The sequence below is a fragment of the Chelmon rostratus genome, chromosome 18 (assembly GCF_017976325.1).
Source record: "Chelmon rostratus isolate fCheRos1 chromosome 18, fCheRos1.pri, whole genome shotgun sequence".
Taxonomy (NCBI): Eukaryota; Metazoa; Chordata; class Actinopteri; order Chaetodontiformes; family Chaetodontidae; genus Chelmon; species Chelmon rostratus.
The window spans coordinates 9812422-9833627 of NC_055675.1; the positions used below are offsets into that span (position 1 = coordinate 9812422).

General features: G+C 41.3%; 1 protein-coding gene across 3 annotated transcripts; it reads right to left on the reverse strand.

The window, feature by feature from the left end:
* Positions 1-65: 65 nt before the first annotated feature.
* LOC121621707 (YLP motif-containing protein 1-like) lies at positions 66-20846 on the reverse strand. 3 transcript variants are annotated; one of them, XM_041958284.1, is made up of 22 exons: positions 20225-20846; positions 19459-19677; positions 15885-16073; positions 15045-15553; positions 12119-14815; positions 11778-11901; positions 11415-11553; positions 11246-11335; positions 10981-11161; positions 10842-10865; positions 10552-10730; positions 10173-10324; positions 10016-10078; positions 9761-9880; positions 9449-9625; positions 9280-9363; positions 9092-9175; positions 8932-9006; positions 3666-3717; positions 3184-3305; positions 2644-2830; positions 66-2015 (listed from the first exon to the last, which is right to left on the reverse strand). In XM_041958284.1, exons 1-21 carry the CDS (start codon positions 20771-20773, stop codon positions 2684-2686), a joined length of 5976 nt encoding a protein of 1991 aa, XP_041814218.1. In that variant the 5' UTR covers positions 20774-20846; the 3' UTR covers positions 66-2015; positions 2644-2683. The 3 variants fall into 3 exon arrangements, with proteins under 3 accessions (XP_041814218.1, XP_041814217.1, XP_041814219.1); XM_041958283.1 differs by having other exon boundaries at positions 10173-10327; positions 20225-20845; XM_041958285.1 differs by lacking the exon at positions 10842-10865 and having other exon boundaries at positions 10173-10327; positions 20225-20843.
* Positions 20847-21206: the final 360 nt, after the last annotated feature.

The following is a 21206-nucleotide window of genomic DNA, read 5'->3' on the forward strand; positions in this document are numbered from 1 at the left end:
TTAGGCGTTCGATGAAGAAAGTACCATATTGTAAAATAAGAAGTACATGCCTGCACATCTCCAATCTCTACACATAAGGCAGTTTGACATAATATGTATTTTGCTATATTTTATAGCAATAATACATATTTTGTATGCTTGTAAAAGTTTTATTGGTGAAATGTCTTCAAGTCACAAAGTGCAACACAGAACACATTATCTGTTTTTTGAGAAGCATTTTTCTTTAATAAACACAAATGAAGTCCACACGACATTAGATGAAACATTTAATATTCAGCAGAGCTCATTATTGCCACTTTGTATGTATGTACAGGATATATAAAATGGATATTACATGATTTCCAGAATTACTGAATCAGTACATTATGTCTGTCATCTCACCCACTGCTTAAAAATGTAACTAGTGTTTCTGCCTCTCTTCCATCCTTACCATTAAGATCCATCCATCCTCTTTACAATGATAAACTGTGGCTGGCCGTCCAAATCAGACATGGTCTTCATCAGTGGTTCTTAGTGTCCGGTCATAATTGATGATCCTTGCTTTGTCTTCAGTTGATCATCCAGATGTGAAATTTCTCATGTTTGAAAATTCTGGACCTTTTGCTTCACAAGTACAAAGTTTGTAAATGTAAAATTGATTAAAACAACAAACAAACAAAAAGCAGCATCTGCTTACATTGCCCTATCTTAACCATGGTGATCACACTCAGTGAGACTGAATGGGGTTCACATGAATACTGTTACGCAGTGTGCACATAGACATCCGCACTTAGCTTAACTACACTTGATATTTTCTTTTGAATTCTAAGTAAGCACAAGGGTCAAACAGGCAAAGTGTATTGTGCCACCTTATATTTAAAAATGATCAAAGTACTCCCACCATCATTCTCTACTGTCAGATTGTTGACAGCTGGATTTGCAGCCAGTTCTCAGCTGGTTTCAAAGTGACATGTTGTTATATTAACAACATATATTCTACTATACACGGGATATTATACACGGGAAACCAAAATAAAAGCATTTCATTTGCATTGTTCTTTGTCATTGACATGAATATTATGCTTAAATGTGGCCTGTGATAATGTGCATTAGTGATCACACAGGCAACATTTTTATATTTTGACTTTGAATGTAGAGATATGCAAAAACAACAGCAAGATTGACAAGCCTGTGCGCTACAGGACTGCAGAATCTGGACCGTTTCTGTATTTCCTATAATGATCTAATTGTTCTGTTAAATTCCAGGTTATAGACATAGTGAGGTGAGTGTTTTCAGTCCTCCAATCATGCACTTCCATTACACACCATCTTCTGATGCTCGGAAACCTACTATTATTGTTTATCTATTGTTTAAAATTACTTTAATCAGAAAGAAAGAAAGAAAGACAGAAAGAGACAAATAAGATAAGGAGAAAAACACCATTTAAGTGAAGTTTTACACTGAAATTTGCTCTCCGAGCCAACACAGATGTGAGTGGACAGTTTAGACTAAATTTCATGTTACCATTTACTCTCTTACTTTCATTCTCCTAACTTACAGTGATACAGTGATAAACCTGAAAGCTGTCATCCTAAAAAATGTCAGGGGGCTAAACAAGCTAAGTCAGGCAGATGTAAACAATCACTCTTCAGCCACACTGATTCACTCCTAGCACTGCTTCAACTGTTTAATGAGCGAATACACTCTGGGTTTCCTCAAGAAGCAAGCATCGACTAAAGAAAGACTCCTTAAGTAGGCAACTGTGTGAAACTTTTATTGTCTTTTTTCAAGTATCCAAGAAACAGTGCTACAGGTATACAGTACAGAAAGCATCAAGTATAAAATAGCAGGAAACAGGACTGAATACAGGATACATGATCAGAAGGAGCACATCATTAACAGAGTGCCTGCTTAAAACAGAAGAAGAAAACAAATACCGTATCCTTTTCAATTAAATAACTAAAATTTGATAACTACTGGTGGTGTCACCTCGATGAATCTCATGTAAGCTGCAGTGTTTTCACATTCTGGAAACCTGCAGAAAGAAAAAGAAATCATCGATAATATGTTCAAAGACAGATTTGTTGTAGTGTCGATACAATCAAGTTAAACTTCTACATGTGATAATTACGGAACTTTTTCCCAATAAATAAAAGTTAAGTAAATTCAGGTATATTCAGACATTCTGATATCTATCATGACTATATTTATACAGAATAAAGTACTGTTAGAACTGCATTTCTATCAGTTTAGAAGGCATTATAGATGTTTTTTAATCAATTAAAATATACATCCCGAATCAAACTTAGCAAGGGCAACTTAGCAGGGAATTATTCATAACATTTTATTCAGTTTTATTTACTGCGCTTAAGCTTGGAAATGTCTTTTTGAAGATATGACCTGCTCAACAATGCTGACACAAAACTGGATTAAAAAAAACTCTACATAAAGTTTTTATGTAGTACATTTTCAATGGAGGGCATGTAATTAGAAAAGGCCTCCCACATGTCCTCATCAAGTCCTTAAAAGTGTATTAATATGAAAATATTTTCAACGTTAGAATTTGAATACTAATCATTCAAACACAGATTTGTCTTCTAACCTTTTAACAATAACATCTACAGTCATCCTAACAGCAAGAAGCAAAAGAGGAACATACATACCTTTCAATGAGGGGAAACAAAGGGGTACAAGATTATCTTCTTAGAAATACTTGGTACGGTTGAGAGCTCTTTGTGCCAGCTGGCCGCTCTCATCCGTTATTTTCTCCCAGTCCGTTTGACCAACCACAAAGCCGATAGCGCGCTTTCGATCTGCATCCTTCTGCTCTTCAAGATCAGCCCATCGAACCTTAACACAAAGGAGAGCAACCAGGGGGTTCTGTTATGACCAGGAGAGTGATGAAGGAACAGGATTTGAGTTGAATCAGTCACGTTATCCAACATTTAATACAACCCCCATTCCAAAAAAAAGTTGAGACTCTTACTCTTTTAATTACTAAAATGTAAATAAAAACAGAACGCCATGCAGTAATATCCTTCAAACAATCATGTGCAGTTAGACACCATTAGACAAAACTGCATTTCCAAACTGGAGTACCAGGATTTTGACATTCAGTATTTTCTTGTTGCCTAACGTAAAGTTGACAAATACATTTTAAGATGACCAAAGCAACAGCTCTGTAACACAACGTGTCAATTTACCCTTTTCTTCCCTGGTTCCGACATGCGTGTGGCATAGTCGTCTGGCAGCTGAAGGTAGTGATCCAGGCCTGCCATGTCTTCACGTTTCCTCTTCCCACTGCTCCCTAGACCGTCCAACTTGTCTGTATAAATGGAAGATTAATTTTCAGATCAGCTCTAGCCTCCCATTAAAACTTCAACTAACCTCATCATCCTAACATTTATCCATGAAAAACCAGCCTCAACACACAAGTACACAACTCAACCAAATGCACAACATAGGTCAAGTTGTTTTTAAACATTTTCAACTTGGAAATGTTACATATTATTATAGAAATTTGAAGCATCTATTAATCACAACATCAGCATCTTAGATTGCTGTGCACAGAGACAGAGGATCATGAATCACTGATGGGACTATTTCTCCTCATGGTCATGTCATACATACAATCAAACTGGGGTAGTCAGTCATAAAATAAAGCCCAATGAAAGGGAATACCCACCGAGTTTTGCCTCAGATGTGTCCATCTCCCACTTGCTTTTTGGAATGTAGCCCTATATTATATAAAGAAACACTTCAATGGTTAAACATCTGGGTGATGCAGGGATGGGGGAGAGAGAAAGCAGGGTTGGCTGAAAAGAGAGGAGACTGGTTTATCAGTAGTGAAAGACAAAGACAACTGAAGGATGAGACTGCATGAGGACTCATTTAGTTAAGACACATCATGTAACACTGACATGCAAATATTTTGATCTTGCAGGCTGGGAGAAGGCTAGGCTTTTAGCTACATGCTCATGAAAAATAGTGGACAACAGCTGTGAGAACTCAAATTCAGTGACGTAATTTCCTTAAAAGAAAAATAATGGTCAAGCAAACCTCGATCTGCTCTCAAGGGAGAAGACACAAAATCAAAACAAGCAGTTCAATCTCCAATCATGTTTGTCATTTTACATTACAAAGAACGACGCCCCCTGTGGCAGTCTGCAGTACTGCTGCTCAAACTTTTACAGGAAACACTAGTGTTAACCAAACGTGAAAATGTTCAGTGTGCACTTTTCTGACATAGCATCACGTTTCCCTAACCAATCCTCAGCTGCCAAATGACAGTGATGCTATCTGGCTGGCTAGCTAACTACTGTTTCCTTTTAGACACATTTATTAATTTTCTCTTAAGACCACCTAACTGAAGCTGAATGGAGGAGAGGTAAGATGTCAACTACCCCATATGTTGTTTTGTTGTTTTTTTTTTTTTTTTTTACTGTACTTGTATTCAAATGTAATTAACCATGGCAGAATAGTTTGTTCATCTTGGAGGAAATTATCTTGGTATCTTTTTATTTCAGATGAGATTATATTAATTTAAGTAAACAGGTAAATGATTTTATCTAAAACGCTTCACTATGAGATGAAACCCTGCCAAAACCTTTACCCCTGGTAATACAACAGATAAAGAGCTTTTACTGTCACAGCACTGATCTACTCCTGCCTGAGAAAAGAAACACTGGAACCTCAAAATCGGCAGGTGTGAACAGGAGTGAAACCTGCTTTGAATGATCCAACACTTTGATCAGATTTGAGCTTGAGGTCTTGCTGTTTTTTTTTATTATGTTTTTCAATAAACAATCACACGATTAATGATTAAACACATTTCCTTAAAATTAGTCAAACTAATTTGTTAAGTAAGTTAGGAAATTATATTATGGACTGATTTGTTTCCAAACATCCTTGGACAAAAGAGGTAGCGGACATGTTGGATAACAACTTCTCAACAACAACCGGTGGATCGTGCCCTTTGAACAACACCAAGTTGTTTGAAAGTGTTTTTAATAACAGGGTTGATTTGAAAAGTGTGCTGACTTTATTGTAATGAGTGAGGGACACCGTTTTATGCTCTCTCTCACTGTGGTCTTGGTAGTGTAAGTCACATATCTGATTTGCTGCTAATGTGTTTTGACTCTTGAAGATTTCCACCTTTTTTGATTACAAAACAGGCATCTGTGCAATTTAAATACTATGAAAGTATCAAAACCCTCATTTCAATAAGAAACGGACACAGCCTGTATTCAGAGGCTTTGAACAAGCCGTCCCAACCTTACAATGTCACATCTTTGCAGGCACCGCCCTCAGCCACACTCCCAGCAGGCTGTGGCTATGAAAACACCAGCAGAGTTATTGTGGAAACCTGACGGTGCCCGCTCAGGCCTGTGAGAACTGACCAATTGGAGCAGACTGGGCCTTTTGATCGGGGAGCCTGAAAGAGACAGGCGCTAAAACAGACCATTTCAGACAGAGGGTGAATACAGGTGCTGCAGCACAGACAGTATGAGAACATTATGTGTGTTCTGAACATTACAGCATGTAAACATGAGCATAATGAGCATAACATGGGATCTCTAAGCGGTTGTGGTCTGGGTAGACCAACATGCCATTTTAGGACAACTCAGGAGAACGTGCTGTGTTTTTTAGGTGTCCGTGTGCCAAGTCTGCCTTGTCTTATCCTGGTCATACATTGTGTCTAATCGCTCACCCTCTCTCTCTCTCTCTCTGTGATACAGAATGTACAATTCATGGGATTAATAGCGGACGGGTGACCTGACAACGTGAACGAGAAATGATTACCAGTATCTAAACTCAGTAGTAGTGACCGCCCACGTCTGTTACTCTTGAAGGAGTGAGTGAATCACCTTACACATAGTAGCCTAATGCATGGCAGGCCCTAATTCTTGCTGTAGGTAGGGTGCTACTATATTGTGTATGCCTTGATGACATCTTGATGTAAGATTATATTTGTGAATTTATGACGATGTCTCATGTGAATCCCTTTTGTTGTAAAATGTCCTTTCCTTCATCCACAATAGTTTACTTAAGATGTCAAGAAAGCTTTAGAACAAGAGAAGAAGAACATTTGGAGGCATTATAGTAATTATTACTATTTGTAAGCACCTGGAAATGAGAAGCTGAAATGGCTTCAGAAACAAAACTTGGCAGACTTCAAAGTCACACCCAGTGAGACTCAAGTGGAGCGCCACAATGCAGCAGTTTGAGACCTGCAGTTCAGTTTAACACTGGGGTGGACATGCCTTCAGCCTTTGACTGCCACTTCAATCAAAACATTTGGAACTGCAGGTCTGAACTGGCAAAGCAGCTTTATATTTATAAACCCTAGTATCACTTTGTGCTGGATGTTTCAGGTAAATACTGTAGTTCACAACCATATCAGTCATTATTTTGAATTTTGTGCAAAGCATGTTTCGTCTTTTAATCAGATAAATGAAGGATCCTCAAAGAGGTAAAACTCAATCAATGACTCCATGGTGTTGTGATTGTAACATCAAACAAGATGTCAACAAATAACCAACAATAAACTAATTATTTTTTGCTGCTTATTCCTCTAATACACTGGAATTTTTACATTTTCTACACTGAATATTCATTGAACATACCTACAAGAGTGCACTTACTGCTACCCCGCATGGTTAAAAAACAAATTCACATTGAATTTTTCCAAATTATGTGAACATACACTACAGTCATGTCAAAGTCAGCTAATGAAATTTGATAAGATTTAAACTAAGTTGTCATTGTTTATGAATTATAAGGCACATAAAAGTGCAGACCTTTTCCTGCAGACTGTCTGGAGCATTTTCCAATGGCTATTATGCTGTGGTTGTACCATATGAACAGATTCATGGTGTCATGACACACTGCTAGAACCTTCATGAATCGTTTGTCTTTCATATTTCTCAACACTAATAATAATACTATAACTATAAAAACTATAGTTACTACTAACTATAAAAAGCAAAAGCATGTAAATTTTAAATGGCATTTCTGTATGCAGAGCAGAGGCTATACAAAATAGAGTTTTATGCTGCGCTTGTTAAAGACGTTTGATGTGTTTCGTATCCGTTAATAGAGGTGGGACAGGATCTCACGTTTGTGTTATATTAAAGTAAATAAAATGAATATACATATATATATATGTGCGTGTGTGTGTGCGTGTGTGAGAAGATGTGGGTGATAAAATAATAAAATACTGCAAACAATTTTCATTAATGAAGCTGTTTCAAGATGCGAAAGCACATCAATAAATTTCTATGGAACAACAGAGCGATAAAATTCATTCATTTTTGAAACAATAGTATCTTTGGGGGAAATGTATGAATAATATTTCATATATTTGGTTGTTCATTCTGAACCACACATGAATAAAAAAATGACAGTATAAAAAGGTATTATGAACATAAGTTGAGAACCATTTTTTCTTTAGACAGAATAAATTCAGTTGCATTCTCACCTCTAGTTTATTATAAAGATTTTCTGCAAATGCATGCAGCACTTCAAGTTTGACTGTTTTCAGATGGATCATTGCTCATTGCAATTGAGGGTGGGAAAGGCAAAATGCAATGTAGAGAAACCATTCCTACTGTCTATGCACTTAACTTGCACTTACATTTGAGGAACATTAAACTACTCGGGTATCAAGAGTCATTTAAATGAATAATGCCCACAGTTTCCTTAATGAGACTGCTTCAATAATCTCTGTGCCCTCTGCAGAGAAATGCCAATGAGAAACTAACATTTAAGGATCCATTAAACAAATTTGTCAGGACACAAAAGAAACAAAAATGACGGCATGAGAGTGGTGAGAGTGAACAAAAACAAAGCTGCATGCTCGGCAGCTAAACAACGAGCTGAAACTCACTATAAAGCGTGTTATAGCTGAGGGGAGCTGCAGACTCCAGTGATCATTCTCTATAGGTTCATCAATGCGTGCGCACACTTTCATATTGTCACAGTGGAATTTCACACGTTGCTATATTGAAAATATTGAGTATACTGTGTATACAACTGTGTGCCGCTGATCATGTCCGCTGGGATTTTCTTACTTCTTTCTTTTTTCTAATGAAAATTACCTTTTCCATTTTCGCAAACTCATGACATTTTGCCAAGCAGTCCAGTTTTGTCGCAAGCTTTGTACACTCCATGTGGGGACAATCCCACTGAAGGTGGTTCCATTTAAAAACATTTAAGTTTTGAAACTGTCAAACTCTGACTCAGCTGGACGTGCTACAGCTCCTGCACTTAAAGGATAAGAGGAAGTTCATCACTCTGATTTTAATCAACGACAGTTAATTTAAGTTTTTTAAACTTTTTAACTGTTTGTGCAAAATTTACCAGTTGTTTCAACAGTTGTTCAACATAATTATATTATCTGTTTTGACAATGTATTAAAATCTGAGCAACAAACACAGTGAACTGTCTGATCATAAATATTTCTGTATGTTTCCATTCATATCAAAAGTAATAATTACCTCATCTTTGGCAGAAGAATAAAAGTCTTTCATTCATTCATTTTCAAATTTCAGAATTTTAAATTTGGTGGTGATTTGACGTAATGTTATAAACGTTATGAAAGTTTGAAATGCGAAAGAAAATCTGAACTCAGTAAAGTAGTCCAGACTAACCCACAATGATGCAGACTTAAGTTTGGAAACACTTACCATATGAATTTTAAAACTTTTTTTTTGACAACAAAAAATATTTCAAATTTTAACGATTGAACAATGAAATCTGAGGACATGCCAAAAAAAAAAAGAAAGCATTGAAACAGAAACCACTTCAGCTGCTTCTTTAGTTATTGGACTGAAGCAGCTAATGACTACATGAACAGCCTGGATAAATCTTATGTGGTGGATGGGAATACAACTACGTTTAAATGACTCTAAAAACTATGTGGTTATAAATTAAAAATGTCTTTGTCCTACCAGGTCACCCTCTTCTTCCTCCTCTCCCTTGGGTTCCTTGGGCTCATCATCAGGATTGAAGTCTTCCATTTCAACCTAATAACAGACACACGTTAGTTTAGCTCAGTTGCTGATAAAAGACTATAACAGGATGAGAACTGTCATGTGTTGAAGACCACACCTCCTCGATGGCAGCATCCTGAAGCAGGGACCGGACATCCAAGCGCACCATATGACGTGGCGAAGGCTCCCAGTTGTTGGACATCTGTGCATTGAGAGGTCCATTAACAAGTACAGAAGAAGTTTGCGTGAGCTTCAGTGAACATTACTTTTAATATAAATGAATCTGAGAGAGCTAGCAGGTATTACCTTCATTATATCCTTAAGTGTGCGCCCATGGACATTTCTCTTTGCACAAGTCTGAGTGTCTGCAGTCATTTCAGCCAGGTACACCTTGAAATAAGAAAAACAAAAACCTCTTTAGCCCAGAGACGACTGCAGAAACATTTATTCTGACTCATTCATGAACACAACTCACCTCAAAGCCTTTCGTTTTGGCCGCGCTCCAGAACTGATCAAAATGCTTAACCCTGTCATTAATAGTGTCTAAAATGATGAAGGGAAAAAAGCCGTCATCCAGAGTTTTCTTGAATGTTTTAAGCATGCTGCTCCGGTAGGTGTCCTCCATCTCTGGCTCAAACTCGTACTCAAGAACCTGTGAGATAGATTTATTGTATTACATGGTTTATCATGTTTACAATAATAAGAACACATCTGCTCACTCATGCTGAATTTGATTTCCAACTGTAATCTGTACGAGCACGTTGTTAATGTTGTTTGTCAGACTCACCTTGGATTTGACACGTCTTCCTGTATCTGGGTCTTTTTGAACCTTCTCGACCTCTGTCATGAAATAGTCGTCCAAAACTAGAACTCTTGGAGGTGCACCGCCACAATCGACTTCCTTATCCTTAAAACAAAATTAAAAAGCAATATTTCTATTATTATATATTTCTATTTGCAAAAGTTCAAATATTGTTGTTAAAGTTAGTTACATTACATTATAATTACATTACACTATGATTTGCTGGATGACTCCACTCACCCGTATGAGCTTTGCAACATGGCTTTTGCCGCTTCCCGGAAGCCCTCTCATAATGATGACAATCTGTTCAAATATATCACTTAGATGAGTACTCAGTATTACACAACTAACAATGTGGTATTAGTACATCAAGGAACACTGCAGCAGTAATTCGTACCCTTTCAGGCCGAGATAATCTGCCAGGCGGTTTGAGGATATCGTCGATATTCTTGATTTCCGGCTTCCTCTCGACTCGTGGCGGCGGCTGAGGTGGAGGTGGAAGGGGTGGTGCCGTGGGAGGCCCTCGGTCCTCTGGATAACTTCTTCTGTCTGCTGTATGATATCACGATATCATTTGCAATTCAAGTATTTTTCTATATGGTATTTTTTCGGATAATAGATTTACTTTTCTTGTTGTAGACTGTTTTCAACCATATCATCTATCGTGCATCAAAATTAATTTCAGTAACAGAGAAATAAAGAGTTTCAGTGAAATTTCACCAAACAGCTGAAGTATGTGACCACATGTCTGTTAACATATGTGGGATTAAACATACCGTAAGGTGAGGAGCTATGGCTGTAACGGTCAAGTGCACTGCGGTCAAGTCCAGTGCGCTCGTATGGAGGTCTATCAAATCCAGGCCTTCCGTAATGTTCATCTCGATCACGACTGCCACTTCGCTCCTTCTCTCGAAGATCTCGTTCTCTCTCCCTGTATCCTGTGCGTAAAGGCGGCCTGCACAGAGGGCGAACATGATTAAGTTTCATTTCATCAATAGAATTTCTTGTTGCAAACTGGCACACACTGATGACTTATCACAATGTATGACACAATGTGATATAGTACCTTTCTTCAACCATGGACTGTGTGCTTGAACCAAAAACAGACAAACAGAAAAGAATATTACATATGTTTGGAAGTGGCGCTCTTCCCCACAGTTTAAAGAAAAAGAAAGGGTGGCAGAGCCACTGATGAAACATCTTACCTGTCATCTCTCTCTCTTGGGGGATAGCGCTCCCTCTCAAATCTTTCTCTTTCATATTCCGGTGGAAGCTTCTCTCTGTATAGTTCCCTCTCTCGGCTGTACTCCCTGCGGTCCATGTAAGGGCCTGATCGTCTTTCATAATATGGGTCTCTGCTGTACGGATCTCTGGGACCAAGAGGTTCTAGGAGAATCAAATAGTTAATCAATGAACAATAGTGAGGAAATTGCAAAAGCAAGCTCTAAGCTTTGATGAACTGAAACTCACCTTTTTCATAGCCCCTGTCTGATGGCACTGGGTCAGGCCTCAACACAATTCTCTCTCCATAAGAGATCCGCTCAACGGTGGTTCCAGGCTCTGAAACAGAGAATAGCGATGTCACCAACAAAGTCCCGAAACTTAACTGATCAAATGTGTTCATCTTTACTGCTCATACCATGCCCATGTCCATAATCCACAGTCTTTGGAATCACTGTGGGTGTGGGTACAGCAGACAGAGATGACTGGTAAACTGTGGCAGCAGGCTTGGTATCCAAAGACACAGACTCAGTTGTCTGTGCAGCTGCAGTCATGCCCTAAGGATGACAGATTTGATATGACACAGTTAGATACAAAATGGAAAAGTAATAATAGAATTTAAACTAAATTTATGAAAATGTATGGGAAATACAAAGAGTCGCTTGTGTCTTGTAGTTACCAACATTGTTTGAACCAACTTGCATAACCAATGAGCCTTCCATTCTTCAGGAAGTTGTACTAATGGGGTGAAAAAAGCTAAGCCTAAGAAAATATAAATGACCTTTAGAACATTCCTGACTTCCGGTGGGATCTCCAAACCAAGAAGACCAGCAGGAAGATCAGGCAGGATGTCAGTCGGTGGAGGCTGAGGTTCAGTGCCAGGTGTTTTCCCCTCCTGCAATTCCCTGTACATCCAATGGCATCAAATTCAGACTAAGCATATATTTACAAAAATCAATGAAGCTGATGAGGTAAAACACCAAGTATCATGTCTCCGTACTGTTTTCAAATGATCATATGCCAAAAAGGATTAGCAAGCATCCCAACGTTTTTGTAATCCAGATTGTAATTATAATTGTAAAATAATCATATATCAATCAACGTTGAAAGGTGAGAAATTACCTTATAAGTTTAAGCTCTTGGGCAGCTTTCAAGATGATCTCATGCTGACGCTGGGAGAGAGCAAGAACATTTGCTCCGCTTGTTCCTTGTGGTGTTGGATCAACTGATCTCTCTGGCAAGTTAGTGACAGGTGCAGCAGGAGGTAAAGGTGGAGGTCTGTCCACTTCTTTCCTGTGCTCTTCATAGCGAGCTCTGCGATCCTCATAATTACCAGGATACCCTCTCTCTGATGGTGGAGGCAGTCTTGAAGGCCTATCCCATTCTGAAGGTGGTGGTGGGTATGGTGGCTGATCCTGTCGGTGAGGGGTTTCATCACTGGGACCACCTCTTATTCGAAGTTCTCCTTTTCCCCTGCCATGCTCATCATAAGGATATGGTTGACCTCTTTCTCTTTCCTCTTGCCAATGGCTATGTCTGGGGGGCTGTGGTGGCATGCTGGGGGGATAGTCCCTCTCAGGAAGTGCATCTCTGTCTGATTCAGATTCATAGCATCTGGCCTCATGCCGATAGTCATCAGGAGGATAGTCGTGTGGTGACCGCCAGCGATACCCATCTTTCCCATGACCATAATCTTCTACATAAGCCTCATTACATCCCTCTTCATATTGCGCATGTGTTGGACCTGGCCGCCACATGCCTCTAGCCATTCCTCGACCCAAAGGCCTCCTCCTCATTCCTCCTGAATCCATTATCTCATGTGGCGGCAGAGGACGGCCTCTGCCATGTGGCAATTGCCAGCCCAATTCTCTCTCTATTCCTTCATCGTACAATGGCTCCTCCATGGAATCCATCATTTTGTGAGGAGGTGGTGGCATGCGAAGTCTGCTTTGTCCTAAATCAGGATGCATTGGATGGCTATGAGGGTCATGTCCATGGTACATGGGGGGCCTTGAATCCATTCCGGTATCATCAGTGTCAATTCCATGACCAAACGGCTCATGACCCACTGGCCCATGTGCTGGGTGAGGGGGACGTCCTCGTCCTTGGTGCATGAAACCAGGATGGCCACGTGGGGGATGACCCCGGCCAGGTGGAAACGGGGGTCTCATGCCTCTCATGGGAGGTCTCCTTTCTCCCCAGTAAGGTTCACCTTCCTCTGAGTACTCCGCTGACTCAGGTTCTTCCCAGTGTCTGTCCATTGGCTCTCCTCTTTCCATCGGTGGCCCTCCTCTTCCCATTGGTGGTCCTCCTCTTCCCATGGGGGGTGGTCCTCCTCTACCCATGGGGGGTGGCCCTCCTCTACCCATGGGGGGTGGCCCTCCTCTTCCCATAGGTGGCCCTCCTCTTCCCATAGGTGGCCCTCCTCTACCCATAGGTGGACCACCTCTACCCATAGGTGGACCACCTCTACCCATAGGTGGCCCCCCTCTAACCATAGGTGGACCACCTCTGCCCATTGGTGGGCCCCCTCTGCCCATTGGTGGGCCTCCTCTGCCCATTGGTGGGCCTCCTCTGCCCATTGGTGGGCCTCCTCTGCCCATGGGGGGTCCTCCTCTCATCATTGGGGGCCCTCCTCTCCCCACAGGGGGTCCCCTGAGTGGCTCTTCATAATACTCTTCCTCTGTTGGGAAGTGATCTTCCTCTGGCATCCACATTTCCTCAGGGGGTATCTCTGACTCCCCACCATACTCCTCGTATGAAGAATCTTGCCAGTGATACTCTTCCTGATACTCGTCTTGCTCCTCTGGCATCCCAAAGTCAGCTTCAGGTGTTATGTAGTCATATGACATTTCTCCCATCTTCTCCCCAAGCGGTCCAGTGTTTGGTCCCCCGAACTCTCCATGGCCCCTCTGCCCACGTCCTCGTCCATGCACTGAGACAGGTACTGGGGGCTGTCCCCGTCCCCGTCCCCGTCCCCTACCAGGAGGAGGCCTTGGAGGATCTGGCCGTGGCTGCATTTGGCCAGACGCCTGTTGCTCTAATTGGATTCCAGAGGGCTTTGGAACCACTGGAGTTTTGTTGTCTGTCACGGGTTCATCTGGTTTGAGGGAATTTTGAGCAGCGGTATTGTTTGATACTACAATAGAAGGAGCAGTTACGGCAGGCTTGCTGTTAACAGGTTTGGATTTTTCGCTGTTGTTAGATGCATTTTTGTCATCAGCTTCCTCAGGCTTTGTTTTTTTTTCTAATGTCTGAGGAATGGGATCATTTTGAACAAAAAAACCCTCAGTTCCTTGCATGTCGTCATCTGTCATGTCTTCAGCATTGATCTTCTTATCTGGTTCTGATTCACTTTTTTCTTTTTCAGACTGGGGTTGCCCAGCTGATTTTATAGGAGTCTTAGAATCAATACCGGCAGGTTGTTTTGTAGCTGGTTCTGCCTTAGGTTGGGGATCTTGCTGTTGTATTTGCTGAGGCACAGGTAGGCGTTCAAAATGAGGCAGTGGGCCAGGGTGCCTTGGGGGTTGTTCAAACCTAGGCTGCTGCCCAAACTGAGGTTGGTCAAATCTGGGGGGACCATCAAAGCGTTGCTGAGGTTGGTCAAATCTGGGGGGGCCATCAAAGCGCTGCCTTGGTTGGTCAAATCGAGGGGGGGCATCGAAGCGCTGCTGTGGTTGGTTGAACCTTGTTGGACCATCAAAGCGTTGCTGTGGTTGGTTGAACCTCCGGGGGGCATCAAAGCGCTGCTGTGGCTGGTCAAATCTTGGAGGACCATCAAAACATTGCTGTGCCTGGTCAAATCTGGGGTTGTTTCCACTGAGACCCGAAGGACAACAGAAATGGTAAGAAAATATTATTATTAAGATAAGCTTTCTTTTGGAGACACTCAGTAATAGCCTGACATTTTTAAACAATACACAGTCATTGTATACATGATGTACTGCCATGTGTAATTCCCACCTGAATTCAAACCTATTGAAAAACAAAACATTTCTTAATCTAAAAAATGTCAAACACAGCAGTAAAAAAAACAATCTCTACTGACCGTGGACCTCTAATGCTGTTGAAGCTTGGTGGCTGAATGGTGGGGGGGCCTGGGGGTCTGACTATGCCAGCAGGACCACCTCCTCTCACAGGGGGTCCAGCAGGTTCTGAATTAGGCCCAAAGCCAGTGGGCCGAGGACCTTGAGATCTGGGACCAGCAGCCACAGGAGAATGCTGCATACCTGGTTTAACTGACTGCTGCTGCATTTGCATGTCTTGTCCCGGGTACTGGCCATACTGTCCTATCATCCCACTGTTGTACTGGCTTGAAGCAAATGGTACCATGGCAGTGAGAGTGGCCACCCTTTCTTGAAGGTGGGCATTGGTAGCATTCATCTGCTCCTGCCATTGCTTCCATTGGTGCTCATAGTCCCTCAGTTGGTCTTTGTGGTGATAGGTCTGGAACTGTTCTTGCCACAGGACAAAGGAGTGACCCCAGTCTTGGAATAAAGGGGCGAACTTCTGCTGTTGCATTTCATAGTGCCTCAGCTGCATTTCAGCAGACATTGACTGGAAAAAAGAACAAGAACAACAGAAGATGCTATTTATTTTCGGTATTGGTATTACCATTTAGGTACATGTAAAACACTGAGGTATAGGTTCATGAAGAAATCATTGAAAAATTACATTTAAGTTGATTATAGATTAAATAAATATTAAAGATCCTGCCAGAGGTTATGATAATCAAATTGTTGGAGCTCTACACTCTTACATCCCCTTTTGGTTCCACTAAACATACTTTACTTTCTTTTAACCTGTGATTTTCTGTGAAGGTATTCTTGGGACCAGGGGAAATAACCAGCCAGGTAGTAGCTTTCAAAGAAATCTACCATTTACCTACCTGTAGGTTTGCAGGTTGCTGAATCAGCTGTTGGTATTGTTCCAGGACCTGCTGCAGCTTTTCGTGCTGTTGCATGAGAGTCTGGTATTGTAAGCCTGCTTTTTGCTGCTGCACCTGTTGCCACTGTGCTGCTGCAGCCTGTAACTGTTGGAGGCGAGCAGCCTCCTCTGGATCTTGTGGGACATTGGGCTGCGAACATAAACAAGGAAAGACTAGAGCAAAGCATATCTTTCTCCAACAGGCCTGCGGATCAACCCTAAATACTTTCTGAGTAATGAGTACACATTGTTCCCATAGCACTGAATATCCCTAAGTATAAAGCACAAAAAGCTAGCACAAAATGATTGCATACTCATATGCTGTCATTAATTACTGAGGAAATTAAAATTTTGGCTTACTTTGTAAAAAACATTCTAGGTAAACAGATTTTTTTTAAAATCGGCAAAGAAAGATATTAAAACAATTTAGCACAGATTCCAAAACTTGTGTTGGCACTGGTACTGAAGAAATTAGAAGTGATAGCCAGTGGGGGTTTTCTTTGTTCAAATGTATCTAACTCAAAGGTAGGCCAGCTGTAATAAAGGCGGCTACCTTCATTGAAAATTCCAAATTCAAAACCAAAAGGGATTTTTTTTAACATCAAAACCATTGTGCCTTCTATCAGCAACTGCTTTGATGGACTTGTAGTAAGCACCCACACGTTACATGTCGCATTCAAGCCTGGAGGCAACAGGGGAATGACACATTCACAATTTCTGCAAAACCAGGCAAGCGATGAATTCGTGTTACTCCCGAGGCAAACAAACGTGTGTTTGTAATGAGAGCTAAGCTAGCTTGAGTTACAGAAAATAATAGGACTGGATATCAAACCTCAGCAGCCTACTTTTTGAGCGCTGGTATTTGAAAAAGCATTTTAGAAAGAAATTCACTGTGGTGAAGTTAGTTTCCAGCTGGACATTCGAAAAATGTTCACTCCAGATCCAGCAGCATCTTCTTACAAGCCCAAATTCCAAAAAGTTAGGACGATGTGTAAAATGTAAATAAAACAGAATGCAATAATTGGCAATTCCATTCAACTGATCATAGAATAAAGACAAGATATTAAATGTCCTAACAGATAAACGCTATTGTTTTTTGTAAATGTACACTTATTCTGAATTTGATGCCTCTAACACATTTCACACAAGTTTGTGCAAGCGCAAGCAAAGATTGGGGGAAAAATACTTTGGAATATTACACAAGTAAACAGGTTAATTTGTAACATGTAACAGGCATGTCCAAATTATTCCATAAAGGGCCATGTGGCTGCAGGTTTTTGTTGCAACCAGGTTTTTGGTGCGCACCTCCTTGGCTTCTCCCTGACGTAACGTGTCCTTCAGGAACATCCTTGCTTGTTCCAGCAAGAAAATGCCCCATGTTACTACAGCGTGGTTTCATAGAAAATTAGTGTGGGTACTGCCTCACCTCTGCCTGCAGTCCAGACCTGTCTCCCATTGAAAATATGTGGCACATTATGAAGTGCAAAATTCAACAATAGAGACCTTACGTGTAAATCAAGCAAGAATGGGAAAGAATTTTACTTTCAGAACTGAAGAAGAATTAGTGTCCTCAGTTCCCAAACTCTTTCTGGGTGTTATTAAAAGAAAAGGCGTTGGAATATAGTGGTAAACATACCCATGTGTCCACTTTTTTGGACACACGATGGATCAAATTGAGAATTACTGTATATTTACAATATGTTGTACAGTCTTTGTCTCTAGGGATATCATTCCAGTCCTACAGGCAAGAAAGAGGGTAAAACTATGTATACAAGTACACATACTGAGCATCTGAGGACACATCGGCACCACCCCACATGTAAACAACGTTGTGATTATAAGTGGGAAACGGAACTGCTGCATTGAAAAGAAAACACCCTGTAATATTTTTTCCAACAAACATACAGCTTGAGTTGAGTTTTTATCTTTTAACTTGATTTTAGTCTCAACTTTTTTGTCAACAACATTGCATGCTGATATTAGGGATGCTCCTAACAACTAATTTCCCTGATGATTAAACAGAACTTTAAACTAATCAACTAGTCTAAAGTTATGAACACACTCAGAAAACAGTCAAAATTCATCTATAAAGTTGAAAATTGTCTGAAAAAATATTGCATGGAGACATTTTAAACCATTAACCCCGTTCTTGAAAAAACAAATCACATTTTAAACGCTGCTGAAATACGTGGCACTGCACATCAGGGTTTTGGTGCCAATGGGGAGAAGTTGTGGTGAATATTACCTGTGTTTATGGACCCATTTTCCCACTTTGTACGCAAGTGACTCATGAGAACAACAAGCTCTGAAACTGGTCCTCTATTGAACAACAGCACTGCAGGTTGGACATCAGAGGAGCAGCGAGGGAAAACAGCGTGTAGAGTCAGAATATTTTCACAACTAACTTGGGAATTATTTTCACTGGACATTATGACCAGAGAGATTTAAGTATGTTGGACTAAAAGACTTTCCCTGTAAAAAACAGTGATTACCGGATAATGGAAACTCTGCTGTGCATCGTTACCCTGTAATGTAAATGTCATTTATGAATAATACGTTTAACCGATTAGCATTTCTGGTGTTGGTGGACTAGTGAGGGTAGCAATGTTGAGTCAAATAGTCAACTAATCCCAAGCTGATACAGTTATCTGTACCAGGGACTCCAAAAAGGCCGGATACTCTCAGCTGCTGTTCGGAGCATAAGAACACAGACAGAGCCGCCCCCTCAGCGAGTCATAGTCAAGTCATAGCCAAGTCTCTGGCTGAGCACTGCTCAGCCAGAGACTTGTGAGTATTGCCAGACTTGACCGGTGCTTCTCACCCTGGGCAAATCTGAGAAAGAGGAGAGTCCAGCCCCTTAACCAGAAATTTTGTTCTAGAACCAGTGCTACAGCATAGTCCAACTACAGCTAGTTTGTACTGCTCCACCTCCTAAACCAGCTCCGGTTCCTTCCCAGTCAGAGAGGTGACATGCCACATCACTAGAACCAGTTTGTGATGCAAGGAGTCAGCGCATCAAGGTCCACACCATTGCCCGCCACCCAAGTTATAAGGCACCTGACCCCAGTGCCTATCCCTGCAAGTGTTCCGCCTGCAGGACTGTATTAATTATAGAATACAAATTATAAAATTGCAATAATGTTTTAAAAGCGTTGTGAGTCAATATTATTTTTATCACAACGGTTAAACAGAAAAATGCATCCCTTGCTCACAATAAAAAAAACCCATTAATCACAACATTGTTAACCAGTTGTTGTTGATGGTACGTTGAAACAGTGAACAAGCCCATTCAATTTAAAAATTTAGAGACAATTTCATTTACACAATACACCAATAAAAGCCGAAAGCATAATATTTTGGTCACAAACCTGTAAAACAGCCTTTCAGTACACACCGATCTTGAATTCATGAGCAATACACTGACAGTTGGTGGTTACACTTTTCCATACATTGGTGTATGGCAAACTAAACTGGTTTTACACATACTTTGATGTGTAAAACCAGTTTAAATTTGAGTCTGAAATACTTAGACTTACCTCCTCAGGAGGTGGAGGTGGTACTGGGGGCTCATCTTTTGGAATAGGTGGAGGAGGTATGCCTGTTGGTGGTTCTGATGGAGGAGGAGGGGGAACTGCTCGGCCCGGGGTTGATGGCGGCACAGGACCATCACCCTCTTTCTGATTTTGTTTGGCTCTCTCTTGCTTTAACTTCTGTAGATTCTGAAGATGCTGTTTGTACCAAAGTTGCTGTTGCTCCTGTGTGAAACAATTACAAGGACATCTGTCAGACAAGGCACACAAGGAACCTTTTCTTTTCACTGACTTCACTCGTACACATACTGTAGTTCAGCGACTTGCTGAGGTTTATTAATAAAACACGGCCTTTACAAGCCCTAACACAGGACACATACCTGTTACCTGTTAGATCTCTGTTCTCACTTTTATACTGGAAGTGTTTGTGGAATCTTGCTTTCCCTGTATTACCTGCTCATTCCTTGTTCAAACTCACAGTAACTGTGGTAGGATAAGACTGGCTTTACATTTGTTTTATTTTAAACCCTGTATACTCTGAGTATACCTTAAAATGACTGACTTAAAACAATAATCAATTAAATGGCATTAGATGTAACAGTTCAGTTTCTGGAAACACAAAAAAACAAAGTGAGGCAAAAATTCACTTCATGCACAAATACTGACTCAACTCTTAAATTAAGGTGTTTTTTGGCTGTTCTGGTTGCAGGTAGAGCAAAGAATGCGAGAGATGTTTAGCAACAAAACACGTCCACACACACAGATACATTACCTGCAGAGGTTCTGTCGTGGATGGATGTTTCTTGTTGGCCTCTTCGGGAGCACCGCTGTTCTCCGGTGGCTTCACTGACGGGGGCTCCGGAGGTGGAGGAACCGGTTGGGACTCCTTGGGTTGCGGTGGAGGAGGAGGAGGAGGCTGTGTATGAACCTGCTGAGGAGCAGGGGGACCTCTCGTCGACTGACCGGGAGTCTCGTCTTGTTTAAAGTACGATTGAGCTCCAACAATGTTATCTGAATGTCCTGCTCCTTCTGGGTACCACGAAGTCCCTGGATGCCCACCTGAGTGTCCACCGTACGCATTAGCAGCGTTGCCGTGGTGTAACACAGACTGGAGCTGCTTCTGATGCAGCATCTGCAGCTGCTGCATCTGCTGGAGGTGTTGCTCCTGCAGGCTGGAGAACAACGAGCCGCTGGATGGGGCCTCGAAGCCGCCGAACCCCGCGGCCGGGCCGGCGTGGCCGCCACCGGGCGGCTTGCGGGGCCCAGACCCTCCATGGTTTTGCGACTGGGGTCCACCAAAATTTCCCCAGGAGGGGTACATTGTTAAAAAAGACGAGGCCGTGTAACGTTACACAGCCTTTGTGCTTACATATAGCCTGAGTGGGTTTAAAAGCTGATGGCTAACGCTCACCCCCTGATATTTAAGTGCTAGCTACATTTTAATATCCATTACACAAAGCTTAGAAATACCACGCCTGCAGTAAAAAAAAAAAAAAAACTGTTATCCGACCGCGAAACAAATCTGTAAACTTAGCCTTGAGAAACTATGTCACAAAAAACGTTCAGAGGCAGTGAAATCGTTGAGCGGCTGCTACGCAAGGCGCACATTGATGACGGAAACACATCACGTGTTCTCAATGACTGCTTCCGGTAGACGCTTTCTTTTTCCTGGCCTGGTGACGGAATCATCCAATCACAGCGCTCATAAGAAATGCAAACATGAATGTTGTGATGTAACGTTTTTAGTCACACGA

Bases quoted from the DNA above. Each gene is read 5' to 3' on its own strand.
- LOC121621707 (XM_041958283.1), bottom strand. From the start codon at position 20,773: ATGTACCCCTCCTGGGGAAATTTTGGTGGACCCCAGTCGCAAAACCAT. The intron at 15,554-15,884 runs GTAGGTAAATGG...TCTTTTTTCCAG, and splicing joins AGCAACCTGCAAACCTACAG to TCAATGTCTGCTGAAATGCA. The intron at 11,902-12,118 runs GTAATTTCTCAC...TTGGATGTACAG, and splicing joins CAAGAGCTTAAACTTATAAG to GGAATTGCAGGAGGGGAAAA.